Genomic DNA, 15,845 nt, shown 5'->3' with positions numbered 1-15,845 from the left:
AAGCATTATTTTCGCTGCCCAAACATCCAGGTCCTGGGCCAAGAAATATGCCAGCTCCTTAATTAGAATACATTTTTCTGCCTGAAATTCTACAATTTAAGGTCATGCAGAATTTACAACATTTGTGACAATCAAAAGCGAGGGAATGAACAAGGACAAGCAAAAATCTCCCAGCAGGAAAGAGAGCCAATAATCAAACAAGTGTAATAGTCATTATTAATAAAAAAAAAGTATTACATATATCCTCGAATACAAGCCTACCCGAATATAAACTGAGGCACCTAATTTGACCACAAAAAATTGGGAAAACGTATTGACTCGAATATAAACCTAGGGTGGGAAATGCAGCAGCTACTGGTAAATCTATATAAATAAAAATGTAATGTTTGTTTGTGGGATTAACATAACTCAAAAACCACTGGACAAATTGACACCAAATTTGGACACAATACACCTATCAGGCCAAGGAGTGACCATCACTCATAAAAACAATGAAAAACACAGTGGAAGGGAGTTAAAAAACCAAAAAAACAAAAATATATTACAACTCATGTGCAAAACCACACATATATACGCAAACACACATATGTCACAGGTTCAAATGGGGGAAATGCATTTTAGCCCCAGCTTCTGCCAACCTAGCAGTTCTAAAACATGCAAATGTGAGTAGAACAAAAGGTACCGCTCCAACGGGAAGGTAGAGGCGCTCCATGCAGTCATGCCGGCCACATGACCTTGGAGGTGTCTACAGACAACGCCGGCTCTTCGGATTAGAAATGGAGATGAGCACCACCCACCAGGGTCGGATATGACTGGACTTAATGTCACGGGAAAACCTTTACCTTTACCTTACACAAATATACACACACACACATGTACAGACTGGGCCACAGCATGGCAGGGGACAGCTAGTCTTCTATATAAATAAAAATGTAATGTTCGTATGTGGGAGTAGCATAACCCAAAAACCACTGGACGAATTGAAACCAAATTTTGACGCAATACACATATCAGGCCAACGAGTAACCATCACTCATAAAAACACTGAAAAACACAACAGAAAAGACTTAAAAAGCTAAAAAACAAAAAATACATTACAATGCATGCGCAAAACCACACATATATATGCAAACACACATATAGACAAATATATATACACACAAAACACATAAACTGGGCCACAGCAACGTGTGGCAGGGGACGGTTAGTATACAATAATAATAATAATATTTATTTATTTGATCCGTCATATGACCATTTCAAAAGTGACGGCTAGTATACAATAATACAGTAAAATTGGGGAGGGGTCAAGGTTTGCTTTTTGGATTATTTTCCAAAAAAATATTTTCAACCCAGAATATGTGGCTACAGAGGGCTGAGTGTAGTAATAATAATACAGCTACACCAGGAACCCAGTTCTCTGCTGATTCCCATGCTGCGAGGAGCCAAGATAGCACACTCCATACTGGGACAAGCTGCCTTTCTCAGAACGGTCTCCCACAAACAAACAGACAGGCATTTGAAATCCTGACCTGTCATCTCTCACTATGTTCTGTGCTCGACCTTCCCCAGCGGAACCAAAGTGTCTGAGATCACAGCACAGGAGGTCGGAGCTGCTGCTTCGAAGCCAAAGTCCACAGGCTGGAATCCAATCTGACACATGGCCTTTAGATCGGAATACTGGTCAGGGCACACATTACTGTCATACTTCACGTCTGGCCATGTCCTAAGCCCAAGCGTATGGAAGGATGCTCAAATGCTTTATCTCAATGTTACGTTGCCTCAGCCACTTTCTTTCCGTGTCAGGGTCAATTGGATCTTCCGTAATACGGAAGACATATGGAAATCAAGAGATAGGGAGCAGAGTATGGGAAAGGCAGGAAAGGAAAGCAGGAAAGGGAAAAGAAAGAGGGAATTTATGGAGGGGAAAAGTGAACTTTTCTTCAAAAATGACATTTCCTGTGTATTATCGAAGGCTTTCATGGCTGGAATCACTGAGTTGCTGTGAGTTGTCCGGGCCGTATGGCCATGTTTCAGAAGCATGTGGACAATTTCCACAAAAAGGAGGAAACTTCTCTATTCTGCCTTGGTTAGACCACACCTGGAATATTGTGTCCACTTATGGGCACCACAATTGAAGAGAGATATTGACACGCTGGAATGTGTCCAGAGGAGGACGACTAAAATAATCAAGGGTCTGGAGAACAAGCCCTATGAGGAGCGGCTTAAAGAGCTGGGCATGTTTAGCCTGAAGAAGAGACATGATAGCCATGTATAAATATGTGAGGGGAAGTCACAGGTAGGAGGGAGCTAGCTTGTTTTCCGCTGCCCTGGAGACTAGGACGCAATGGAACAATGGCTTCAAACTACAAGAAAGGAGATTCCATCTGAACATTATATGATGTAATTTTACTTCATGTACATTGCCCCTCTTGAGCTGTTTAGGAAACAGAAGGAGTTGCCCCCTGGCGACCCTAACTCCTAATTTTTAAAAATGGAATGATTATGAGACCACTTTGATTAAAATCACACAAAAGGCCCTATCAGCAGCGTGACCCAGTAGCAGTCGCCAAAAATGATGAAAATAACAAAAACACACAGACCAATATTATATCTTCCATAGGAGGTTTTTCTTTGTAGTAAAATAATATGGTTGCACTGTTTATAAGAACAAGGTTTCCATAACACAAATAAAGTTCTTAATACTTCCTTCTTTGCTTCCATGCTGGGCTTCTTTCTCATGCAGATAAACAGCGTCACTCTCAACAAGCTTCCTCTCATTCCGAATTCACACAGTAGCTTTTTACACACAGCAGCCTTCACACTGGAGCTTTACACATGAGGTCTTCAACCTGGGGCTTCTCTAACATAAGCTTCTTACATCAGGATTACTCATACTGAGGCCTCTCTCCCACTGAGGCCTTTCTCCCACTGAGGCATTTTCACACTGAGGGCTCTCTCAGACTGACACCTCTCAGACTGAGGTGAGCTAATACTGAGGCATACTATACTGAGGCCTATTGACACAGTGAGGCCTTTCTTCCACAGAGACTTCTCACAGACTGAGGGCTACTAAGCTACAGGCACACCTGCTTATACTGAACTAGTTTTTGCTGAGTCATTGCATCCATTTAATTCAGTGGTTCTCAACCTGGGGGTCGCCAGGGAGTGTCAGAGGGGTCGCCAAAGACCATCAGAAAACACAGTATTTTCTGTTGGTCATGGGGGTTCTCTGTGGGAAGTTTGGTCCTATTTGACTGTTGGTGGGGTTCAGAATGCTCTTTGAGTGTAGGTGAACTATAAATCCCATCAAATACAACTCCCAAATGTCAAGGTCTATCTTCCCCAAACTCCACCAGTGTTCACATTTGAGCATATTGAGTATTCATGTCAAGTTTGGTCCAGATCCATCATTGTTTGAGTCCACAGTGCTCTCTGGATGTAGGTGAACTACAACGCCAAAATCAAGGTCAATGCCCACCAAACCCTTCCAGTGTTTTCTGTTGGCCATGGTAGTTTTGTGTGCCAAGTTTGGTTCAATTCCATTGTTGCTGGAGTTCAGAATGCTCTTTGATTGTAGGTGAACTATAAATCCCAGCAACTACAACTCCCAAATGACGAAATCAATCAATCCCCCCCACCAACCCCACCACTATTCAAATTTGGGCATATCGGGTATTTGTGCCAAATTTGGAAATACATCCGGCTTATCAGATAATTACATTACAATTAATAACAGGAACAACATTACAGTTATGAAGTAACAAAATAATGTTATGGTTGGGGGTCACCACAACATGAGGAAATGTATTAAGGGGTTGCGGCATTAGGAAGGTTGAGAAACACTGATCCTTTCTGTACTTGAGTCACATTTTTGTAATTAAAAATACCTAGTTAATATTTAATATTTCTAACACCCATTACCCCAATCCCTAAAATTAGTTTGTTTTCATGTCAAAATGGTAACGAAAATAAAACATTTCTGGTCACTAATTTGAGATGGACTCTCAAGAAAAATGAGTACTTTCAGAGAGGTTGCGTTGGCCTCCTGTCCACAGAGGACTCACCTTTCTGCAAGAGGATTTTGTAGGTGGTCTCAAGCTCAGAGATCTCCTGCTGGGAAGGTCTTTTCGCTGTAGCAGCTATCCAGAGTCGGCCCCTGTGCGATGTGTACCACGTTCTACCTTCTACCCTACAGAGAGAAGGAGGGATTGAGGGCATGCTGACCAGAGTACCTACACCATTGTGGACACAAATCAGGTGCCACTTTTGTATCTTGAACTCCGCACTCTGCGGGAGACAATCGCCAATCATTTGCATAGAACACTATTCAAAAACAGACAGAATTGCAAAGCTGGAAATCCAAGGAAAGAGCTCAGAAGATCCAAGACTGGCTCCAGAATTATGATCAATGAAGGACCAGAGCAATACTCATACAAATTCAAGAGAGACCTTATTCACAGCAGGAAGGCTCAGAGCAGGCCAAACAATATGGCAAATGTGTTTCCACTCCTGTTAGCGGACTTTTAAGGATATTCCGAGGCAAAACAAAATCCAAAAAGGGAAAAAAAATCAATCTTAGGGAATGGATATGACTGTTGCACTTAAAGACTGGGAACCACCTCTATACGTAACACACACTCCAGTCCAAGGGGGACATGAGAGAAGCCTCCTCGCAGGATTGCAAGACATCCGGGCGTCCCCTGGGCAACGTCTTCGTAGACGGCCGATTCTCTCGATCCAGAAGCAACCAGAGACGACTTGAAGCATGCAAACAAGGAAGCAAAACAACCAACGGTCCTTTTCAGGACCAACCATGACAATAATCACAATCAACATCGAAGGCATGTCAGCTGCCAAAGAACAACTGCTCTATGAACTGTGCCGAGATAAGAAATGCGACGTGCTGTGTGTCCAAGAAACACACAGGGATGAACAACAGAAACGACCCAAAGTTCCAGGAATGATCCTAGTAGCGGAAAGACCACATGCGCAGTATGGAAGTGCTGTCTTCGTCAAACCAGGCCTCCAAGTCAGCAGTGCCCACAACACTGAAGAAAACAATATCGAGGTTATAACAGTAGAGCTTAATAACATCACCATCACCTCTGTGTACAAGCCCCCAAATGAAGATTTCTGCTTCTTCTCCCCCGAGAACTTTGACAGGCACCAAAGGGCGGTAGTAATTGGTGACTTCAACAGCCATAGCCACGTATGGGGCTATGCCCAAGAGGACAGAAATGGAGAGGCTGTCCTGTCCTGGTCTGAACTGCACAAACTATCACTCATCCATGATAGCAAGCTCCCACCATCCTACAACAGCGGGAGATGGCACCGAGGTTATAACCCAGACCTCTTATTTGTGAGCGACAGCATCGTACAGCAATGCACCAAATCAGTGGGACCACCAATCCCAAACACACAGCACCGACCAATAATATGCCAACTGTTCCCAACAATAAGGCCTCAGGAAGTTCGATTTAAACGAAGATACAACTTCAGAAAGGCAGATTGGACTAAATTCTCAGACATGTTAGACGACATGATCACATCGGTCGCGCCAATCCCTGAGGAATACGAACATTTTATTGAAATAGTGAAAACCTGCTCACGGGCCTCCATACCGAGAGGCTGCAGAACCCACTACCTTCAGGGCATTACTCCTGAAACAGCCGCCTTGTTGGAAAACTATTACAGGCTCCACAACAAAGACCCATTCAGTGAGCAGACTCTTCAGGCAGCGCAGAGCATTGTGTCCTCCATCTCTGAAGCCAAGAAAGAACAGTGGATCAAGTTGATCACAGAGGTCGACATGGGCAGGAGCAGCCAGAAGGCGTGGAGGCTGCTGAGACGGCTGAGCAACGATCCCTCACAAACTAATACCCACGCCAACATAAAGGCAGATCAGATAGCACACCAACTCTTGAAGAATGGGAAACCCAACCTTGCCACCAAAGTAGGAAAGAAACCAATAGCCAGACAGCCGGAGATTGAGAACAACAACCTCCATGAACCCTTTACATCTACTGAATTGGACATGGCTCTCAACAAATGTAAGAATGGCAAAGCAGCTGGCTTGGATGATCTACGGATGGAACAAATCAAGAACTTTGGTCCAAAAGCAAGGCGCTGGCTGCTGGAGCTGATGAACAACTGCACTGCATCCTGTCAGATCCCCAAAATCTGGAGGAAAGCAAGAGTCATCGCCATCTTGAAGCCAGGCAAAGACCGTAATGACCCAAAAAGCTACAGACCAATCTCCCTGTTGTGCCACCTCTACAAAGTTCTGGAGAGACTTATTTTGCATAGAATTATGGAAAACATAGACCCCTGTCTGATCCCACAGCAAGCTGGCTTCAGAAAAGGCAAAAGCTGCACATCGCAAGTGCTGAACCTGACCCAGCACATAGAAGATGGCTTTGAAAGGCAGCAGATCACAGGAGCTGTCTTCATAGACTTGTCAGCAGCCTATGATACTGTGAACCACCGCCTCCTCCTGAGAAAAATGTATAATATCACAAAGGACTACCACCTCACCCGCCTCATAGGAAACTTGCTACAAAACAGGAGCTTTTTTGTTGAGTTCCAGGGCCAGAGAAGCAGATGGCGGAAACAGAAGAACGGCCTGCCTCAGCGGAGCGTGCTTGCTCCATCCATGTTCAACATCTACACAAATGACCAGCCACTGCCAGAAGGGACAGACAGTTTCATCTATGCTGATGATCGTGCCATTACTGCTCAAGCAGGGAGCTTTGAGATGGTTGAACAGAAGCTCTCCGAAGCTCTAGGTGCTCTTACTGCCTATTACAGGGAAAACCAGCTGACCCCTAATCCATCTAAAACAAAGACATGCGCCTTTCACCTTAAGAACAGACAAGCATCCCGAGCTCTGAGGATTACCTGGGAAGGAATCCCACTGGAGCATTGCAGCGCACCCAAATACCTGGGAGTCACTTTGGACCGTGCTCTGACTTACAAGAAGCACTGCCTGAACATCAAACAAAAAGTGGGCGCTAGAAACAACATCATACGAAAGCTGACTGGCACAACCTGGGGATCACAACCAGACACAGTGAAGACATCTGCCCTTGCGCTATGCTACTCTGCTGCTGAGTATGCATGCCCAGTGTGGAACACATCTCATCACACTAAAACAGTGGATGTGGCGCTTAATGAGACATGCCGCATTATCACGGGGTGTCTGCGACCCACACCACTGGAGAAATTACACTGCTTAGCCGGTATTGCACCACCTGACATCCGCCGGGAAGTAGCAGCCAATAGTGAAAGGACCAAGGCAGAGACATCTCCAGCTCATCCCCTGTTTGGGTATCAGCCAGCACGTCAACGACTTAAATCAAGACATAGTTTTCTTAGATCTACAGAGACACTCGCTGGAACACCCCAGCAAGCGAGAGTCCAAAAGTGGCAGGCCCAAACCCAGCACCTCAATTCATGGGTGATACCAGATGAGAGACTCCCCCCTGGGCACTCAGAAGACTGGGCGACTTGGAAGGCGCTGAACAGACTGCGCTCGAGCACCACGAAATGCAGAGCCAATCTTAAGAAATGGGGCTACAGGGTGGAATCCTCGGCATGCGAGTGCGGAGAAGAACAAACCACTGACCACCTGCTGCAATGCACCCTGAGCCCTGCCACATGCACGATGGAGGACCTTCTCGCGGCAACCCCAGAGGCACTCCAAGTGGCCAGATACTGGTCAAAGGACATTTAACCAAATACCAAATTTACAAAATCTGTGTGGTTTTTTTTTCTTTCTTTCTTTTTTCTTTTTCTTTTTAATCTCTGTGTTTGTTTTGCTCTGTTAGAATTGTAATACAATGGTTGCTGATGACACGATAAATAAAACTCCAGTCCAAGGTAAAATAACAAAGCAGTTTATTGAGGAATATATATGAAAAGCAATCTGCAAAATAGTATCAAAATACCAAATTATCGAGAATAATCCACAGAAATCAAAATATAGGAATAGCACCAAAAACCAGGAATACAAAAGCAAAATAAATCCAAAACATGAGATTTAGAAACAATCCTCAAAACTTGGAATCATGAGACATGAACAAAAGGAAACATGGAACCTGGAACTAGAAATCCCTTGACTTGACAATGGATCTAAACTCAAACATCAACGTTGCCTGGACTGATGGACCCATCTGCTGGGCTAGCTAATATAAAGTCATGCCTTCTCCCCCTGGGAAACTGATAAGGACTTTTTGGCTAATAGGCATCTTGACCTTCGCAAACTCTCCTGAAAAGCTCTATGTTGATGGATCGTAAATCTCCTATTTAACCAGTCTTTAGTCTGCCCACCTGAACTTTTTTTTCATCCTCTGAGCTCAGATCCGTTTTTGACCTTGCTTCCCTAGCAAACTGCCTTTTCAGGAATGTGGCCTTCAGAAACATTTTAAGTGTTTCTGTTAGTCATTCAGAGGACACTGGGGATTCTGGGTCTGCGAGTCAGCAGGAGAGCCAGCAAGAGATTTTCTCTTGCTGGCTCTCCTGCTGACTCGCAGACCCAGAATCCCCAGTGTCCTCTGAACGACTAACAGGCCAAGAATCCCCAGAGAGATCAGGTTCAGGCACAATCAATGGATGAACTACAACAGTGACCTTCAGGCCAGATTCTTCTCATCCCTGCTCTAAACTGAGAGTCTAATTCACTGGGACAGAGTAAAGAGAGAGGGGGCCAGGGGACAGTTCCATCTTGTCTCCTGCATATGTCATCAGTCAGGGACCCCTCCCCCCAGCACCAACTGCTGATCTGGGCAGAGTGACGAGAGGGGGGAGGGGACAGTTCTATCTTGTCCCCTGCATATGTCATCAGCTGGTGACCCCTTCCCCCAGCAACTCTTGCCCGATCTGGGCAAGAGTGAAGAGAGAGGGGGCCAGGGGAAAGTTCTATCTTGTCCCCTGTGCTATTCTAATCTACATAAATAAAAATGTAATGTTCGTTTGTGGGATTAACTCAACTCAAAAACCACTGGACGAATTGATACGAAATTTGGACACAACACACCTAACAGTCCAACAAGTGTCCATCATCCATAAACAAACACACACACATGCGCGCACACACAAAACTCCAGCTTAACAGATTTAAAAACCAAAAAATACACTATATATACATATACACATACACATACATTCATATACATATGCACATGTACACATTCATACACACATACGCACACAAATATACACATATACACGCATACATATACATACACACATATATACATATACATATGCACATATACATGCACACATACATATATACATATCCACATACATACATATATACACACAAATATGCATATAGACAAGCATACACATATACACAGTATACATGTACACACATAAACACACAAATACACAAATATACACACACAAATATATATACGCAAACACATATATACACACACATACACACATATATACACACACAAAACACAAATACACAGACTGGGCCACAACAACGCGTGGCAGGGGACTGCTAGTAATATAATATAATGTAATATAATATAATATATTGTGTATACATATAATATTTATAATATTATAATGTAATGCAATATAATACTAATAATGATATTATAATTATATATTTACATTACATGTAATATTACTAATGTTACAATATAATGGTATAGTACAATATAGTAATATTTAATACTGATATTGTACTATGCTAACAATATAATATATTGTGTGTGTATGTATGTATGTGTGTGTGTGTATATATATACTTGCTAGCCGCTCTGAGTCCCCTTTGGGTTGAGAAGGGCAGCATATAACTGTCGTAAATAAATAAATAAATACTTCAATGAAACAGGGATTATGGGCTACACTAGCTTCTCAAGAGATTCCAAGAGAAAGCCACAAGGCCCCTTGGGAAAGAAGACACAGTTGATTTTTTTGCTGCTAAATGCCCCCATTAGATTCTTTTTCTCCTGCTACTAGCAGTTACGAGGAAGTACTAGCCTGATTTAGCAAAGCTGGAGGACAGTGTAGGGAGATGGCTCTTCCCTTTCTCCCCCACTGCGCCTCATACATCTCTCTTGTCCCCCACTTGCCACTAGCAGGAAGGAAAAGGCCATCTGCATCAGGATTGCTGGGTTGCAGATGTTTTTTGTTTTGTGTGTTTGGTCCCTGACCCACAATCAATTGCAGCCCTTGAGAGCGGAAAAGGTTGCTGGCCCTTGGCTAACCAAGCTGGAGCTATGCAGCAGTTCTGCTCAGAGGAAGAGTGGGAAAGAGCCCCACCTAGCGTAGGATGCAGGAGAAGAAAAGGTCTTCTGTATGTGCCTTCAAGTCACCTGCCGACTTATGGCAATCCCATGAATATCATAGGGTTTTCTGAGGCAAAATATCAACAAAAATTAAATTCTAGAAGCCACACTCTTGAAAACAGATCATAACAAAAACTCATTCCTGGTTACTGTCACCTGCTTACCTTTTGATTCCTTTGATCAGCAAGGAGGCCCAAGGCTGATGCATGCTGAGGCACCAGCCGTCATCTGAGATCTCCTGCAGTTCCTTGTCCTGGACCCGTAAGCGGCTTCTTTCCAACAGCGCCTCGCTCCCGCCGGGCCCTGCAGGAGGGCCAGTCTTCCTGTGCTTGGGCAAACTAGACTGGTCCACCCACTTTAATGGGGTTTTCAAAAGAAAACAGACAGAGAACAACATCAGAGATGGTTACTATCTCTCTCCTTAAACCAGAAACACAAACAGGCAGCCATGGCAATATGTCTCAGGGGTCTTCAATGCCATCAACACTGACATATCCATTAATCTTATAAAAGCATTTCCCCCTTATCATTAATAATGATTAATGATAAGCTAACTTGCAATATTAAAATTAAAAGGGGAATATGTAAACAAACAGACTTTTGGAAAATACGGGGAAAATTTATTGAGTATGTGCTAAATGAGGGAAAGGGGTATAAGCCAGCAAGAGAAACAATGATATTTTGGAATGGTGAAACAACATGAGTTGGTTGGTCCTGGTGAAGGGGGCACAAACTAAAGGTAAGGGGAAGAGGGGGGAAAACGATAGAATAATAATTATAAAGAAATACAATATGTATAAGTGGATAAAAGGTGTGTGATAGAGTTATATGTAGCATAAGTTGTAATGGAAATTTAAAAATAATAAGAAATATGATTAAAGATGTTTTTGATGTTTATTTACTGTTAAATTGTATATAATATCAATCAATCAACTTTATTTATCATAGAATCATAGAATCAAAGAGTTGGAAGAGACCTCCTGGGCCATCTAGTCCAACCCCCTGCCAAGAAGCAGGAATATTGCATTCAAATCACCCCTGACAGATGGCCACCCAGCCTCTGTTTAAAAGCTTCCAAAGAAGGAGCCTCCACCACACTGCGGGGCAGAGAGTTCCACTGCTGAACGGCTCTCACAGTCAGGAAGTTCTTCCTCATGTTCAGATGGAATCTCCTTTCTTGTAGTTTGAAGCCATTGTTTCGTGTCCTAGTCTCCAGGGAAGCAGAAAACAAGCTTGTTCCCTCCTCCTTGTGGCTTCCTCTCATATATTTATACATGGCTATCATTTATACCCCGCTACCATCTCCCCAAGGGACTCGGTGAAGCTTACATGAGGCCGAGCCTCATATTGTTGTTATTGCTTGTACAACAATACAAGCAATAACAACAATACAAGCAATTAAAATCAAACAAAAAACAATAAAACAAGAACATAAGCATTAACAGTAAGACATACTCTTTTGTCTAAGATACTGTATAGAGAAGAATGTATGCTTATACATTTTGTTGGACAAATTTATAAATAAAATCTTTAAAATATTTTTTAAAAATTAAAAAAGAAAGAAAAGAAGTAAAAAAACAAGCATTTCCCCCTGAAATATTTGTTAACCTCTCCTAAAGATATATAGACCTTTCCCCCTGCAAGCCTTTGCAATCCCTATGTACCTATATATCTGTATCTATCTAGCTGGGGGACACCTGTTCGGACCCCTGGCCTTTATCCCGTGGGGTCCTGTCAGGTTCAATTTTGTCTCTCATGCTATTCAAAATCTACATGAAACCGCTGGGAGAAGTCATCCGGAGTTTTGGAGTACGGTGCCATCTCTACGCAGATGACACCCAACTCCACTACTTTTTTCCAATCAGAATCCAAGGAAGCCCCGAGGATACTGGACCAGTGCCTGGCTGCTGTGATGAGCTGGATGAGGGCGAACAAGCTGAAGATTAATCCCAACAAGACAGAGGTCCTCCAGGTCAGTCGTACGTCTGATCGGGGTATTAGTTGGCAACCTGTGCTTTGCGGGGTTGCACTCCCCTTGAAGTCACAGGTCCGCAGTTTGGGGGTCCTCCTGGATTCAGCGCTGATGCACAGGTGTCAGCGGTGACTGGGAGGGCCTTCGCACAATTAAAACATGTGCGCCAGCTGCAACCATACCTCGTGAAGTTTGACTTGACCATGGTGGTCCACGTCTTAGCTACCTCTAGACTGGACTACTATAATGCACTCTATGTGGGGCTTCCCTTGAAGACTTCTATTGCTCCAACGTTCGGCAGCCACACTACTAACTGGGGCGAATTACAGGGAGCGGTCAACCTCCCGTTTAAGGAGCTTCATTGGCTGCCGTTCATTTTCTCAATTCAAGGTGCAGGTTATCACCTATAAAGCCCTAAACGGTTTGGGACCCGCCTACCTTTGTGACCGCATCTCCTTCAACAAACCTGCACATTCCCTCCGATCCTCGGGGGAGGCCCTCCTTTCACCCCTTCCTCTATCACAGACACGACTTGTAGGAACGAGGGAGAGAGCCTTCTCCGCTGTGGCCCCCCAGCTATGGACTCACTACCTGGTGAGATTAGGCAAGCCCCCACTCTAGCAGCCTTTAAGAAAGATCTAAAGACTTGGCATTTACGATGTGCCTTTGGAGAGTGACCATATATTCCAGTCCTGTTGTTTCACCTACACTGCTTCCCTCATATTGCACTTTCCCCCACCTTATTGAAAGTCTAACTCCACCTTTCAGTCCCCTACGAGCTCCTCCTCCCACAAATGTACCTTTTCATTGCTATCTCATCCAGTGTTTTATCATTTTATGGCGTGCATTTGGCCAGCCCACTGTGTTTTATTTTCCATTATGTTATTTTGTACTGTTTATTTTACTTGATTGGTTTATTTATTTTATTGTGATGTTATTTTTGTTGTTTACATTTTATGTTGATGTAGTGTATCTTTGGGCTTGGCCTCATGTAAGCCGCTCCGAGTCCCCTTTGGGGAGATGGTGGCGGGGTATAAATAAAGTTTATTATTATTGTATTGTTGAAGGTTTTTATGGCCAGAATCACTGGGTTGTTGTAGGTTTTTTCGGGCTATATGGCCATGGTCTAGAGGCATTCTCTCCTGACGTTTCGCCTGCATCTATGGCAAGCATCCTCAGAGGTTATTATTATTATTATTATTGGAGCCCCCGGTGGCGCAGTGGATTAAACCCCTGTGCCGGCAGGACTGAAGACCAACAGGTCACAGGTTGGAATCCGGGGAGAGGCGAATGAGCTCCCTCTATCAGCTCCAGCTCCTCATGCGGGGACATGAGAGAAGCCTCCCACAAGGATGATAAAACATCAAATCATCCAGGCGACCCCTGGGCAACATCCTTGCAGACGGCCAATTCTCTCACACCAGGAGTCACTCCTGACACCACAAAAATTATTATTATTATTATTATTATTATTATTATTAATCTATATACATTAATTTTATATATGAATTTCCCCTCATATGTTTGCAGATAGATATGAATATAAATATATAGGGCTTGCAAATACGCACACACTCTTATAGAGACAGAGATGTCTAGATAGATATAACCATAGATGTTTAGGGCTTGCAAATATTGCAGGAGGGAAATGCACATATACAGAGAGAGTATTTGCAAATGTTTCAGGGGGAAATGCATATGTGAAATTAGTATAATTAATTATAGATCTATATCTAGCACTGCATTTTTATATAGGCATGAATGTTTACCTTTTACTATGTTGGAAGCCTGCCTGAGTCCCCATGGGGAGATAGGGTGGGATACAAATGAAGTTCTATTATTATTATTATTATTATTATTATTATTATTATAAGGTTATTGTTGATAGTATATTGTTTTTATTGACCCTACTTTTCCAATTATAGAGCTAGTTTACTGTTTTTTCTTTGAAATATGGTAAATATTCAAAAACATTTAACTTACTGATGCCTCAATTAATATAATTTTATTGGTATCTATTTTTATTTTGAAATTGACCAATAGCTGCTGCATTTCCCACCCTCAGCTTAGACTCAAATAAATACAATTTCCCAGTTTTTTTTGTGGTAAAATTAGGTGCCTTGGGTTAAATTCAGGTTGGCTTATACTCAAGTATATACGGTAGGTCATTTAAACAGCAAACCTGCTGTCAGGGCAAGGACAATCAGTGTCATCTCAAATATCAAAAAATTGGCTCTCTAGTCAGTCTTCCTCAATAGAACTTTTAAGAAACTGTATCCAATGAAACCAGAGGAGATATAGAAAAACCATATTCAATTTCAAAAAGCTGGCCTAAAGCTAAGACAGAAACATAAAATGCTTTTGGTGCATTATGACGCTTAACTTGGTATGCCAAAGACAATTTCAAAAGAGCCAAAAATCCTGAATTCAGGTTTTGTAGTGCAAGAACATCTGGCAGGATGCAAACGACCCACTTCTGATTTAGAGTTGTGTGAAAGGAAAGAGGAAGTAAACACTGACCACAGGGGCTGGCTGCAGGAGGTTGGGATTCACCAGAACTGCAAGGTCCTCAGATTTCCCCTTGGAGCGCTGCTTTGTTTTGGTCAAGGTGCCACTGTTAATAGCTTCAATGGTTTCATCCAACCTGCAAGGACAATCAAGCGGTTTCAATTATTTTTTATACAGGCAAGCTACACTTTCAACTGATTTTACAGGCTCCTCTCACCTCCATTGCTACATAAAACTTCACTACCTAGGTCACCCCAAAGTCAGCTTGTCCGGTTGGGAGTTTGAACCTGTGTTTCCTTGGTTTTAGTCGAGTGGTTTTTTTCACCAGGGTCCACTTTGACCATGGACCCCTATGACCATGAACCCCTTTGACCAGGGACCACTTGACCAGGGACCCCTTTGGCCAGGGATTGCTTTGACCAGGGACCGCTTTGACCAGGGACCGCTTTGAGCAGGGTTTCCTATCACCGGTGTCCCCTATGACCAGGGAACGCTTTGACCAGGACCACTTTGACCAGGGACCCCTTTGACCAGGGACCCCTTTGGCCAGGGACCTCTTTGGCCAGGGACCACTTTGACCAGGGACCAATTTAACCAGGGACCATTTTCCAAGATCAGTGCCAAAAAGGTTACAAATCAATTTTTGGTCAACTTTAGATTCAGTTTGTTTATTTGGGGTGCTGATTCAGAAAACTGCATTGGATAGACCACATCAGCTTTAGTTTCTGATACAGAACATATGCCATCCAGAAGTCGCCACCTGCTTGCCCACAGAAAACCATGTTTAATAATCTAGAAGTGATGTGGTAGTCGTAATCTTTCGTGGGTAGTCAACCTCTCCCCTCCTGACATTCCCATTGCCTCGGAACTATAAGACGGTTTCACGAGACTAGTCGCTTTGAGACAATGGTAGTAATGGCAACCCAAGAACAAGCCATTTGAACCAAGGCCATCAAAGCCAGAATTGAAAAGTCGACAACAGATCCCAAATGTAGACTCTGCAAGGAAGCAGATGAAACAGTAGATCACATCCTCAGCTGCTCCAAGAAGACTGC

The 15,845-nt window shown here is 43.2% G+C and overlaps 1 protein-coding gene across 1 annotated transcript in view; it reads right to left on the bottom strand.

Moving 5' to 3' along the window:
- Window positions 1-15,845, bottom strand: part of TRIP4 (thyroid hormone receptor interactor 4) — a 65,858-nt gene that overhangs the window by 32,427 nt on the left and 17,586 nt on the right. Inside the window, exons 8-10 of the mRNA XM_067471315.1 lie at window positions 14,803-14,926; window positions 10,475-10,665; window positions 4,068-4,192 (exon numbers count right to left, since the gene is read on the bottom strand). Of these exons, the coding sequence (XP_067327416.1) occupies window positions 4,068-4,192; window positions 10,475-10,665; window positions 14,803-14,926 (440 nt within the window). The remainder of the gene's footprint in view (window positions 1-4,067; window positions 4,193-10,474; window positions 10,666-14,802; window positions 14,927-15,845) is intronic.

This window comes from Anolis sagrei, chromosome 9 (assembly GCF_037176765.1).
Source record: "Anolis sagrei isolate rAnoSag1 chromosome 9, rAnoSag1.mat, whole genome shotgun sequence".
Taxonomy (NCBI): Eukaryota; Metazoa; Chordata; class Lepidosauria; order Squamata; family Dactyloidae; genus Anolis; species Anolis sagrei.
Note: the sequence above shows the minus strand (reverse complement) of the source record. Positions and strands in the feature narration are given on the sequence as shown.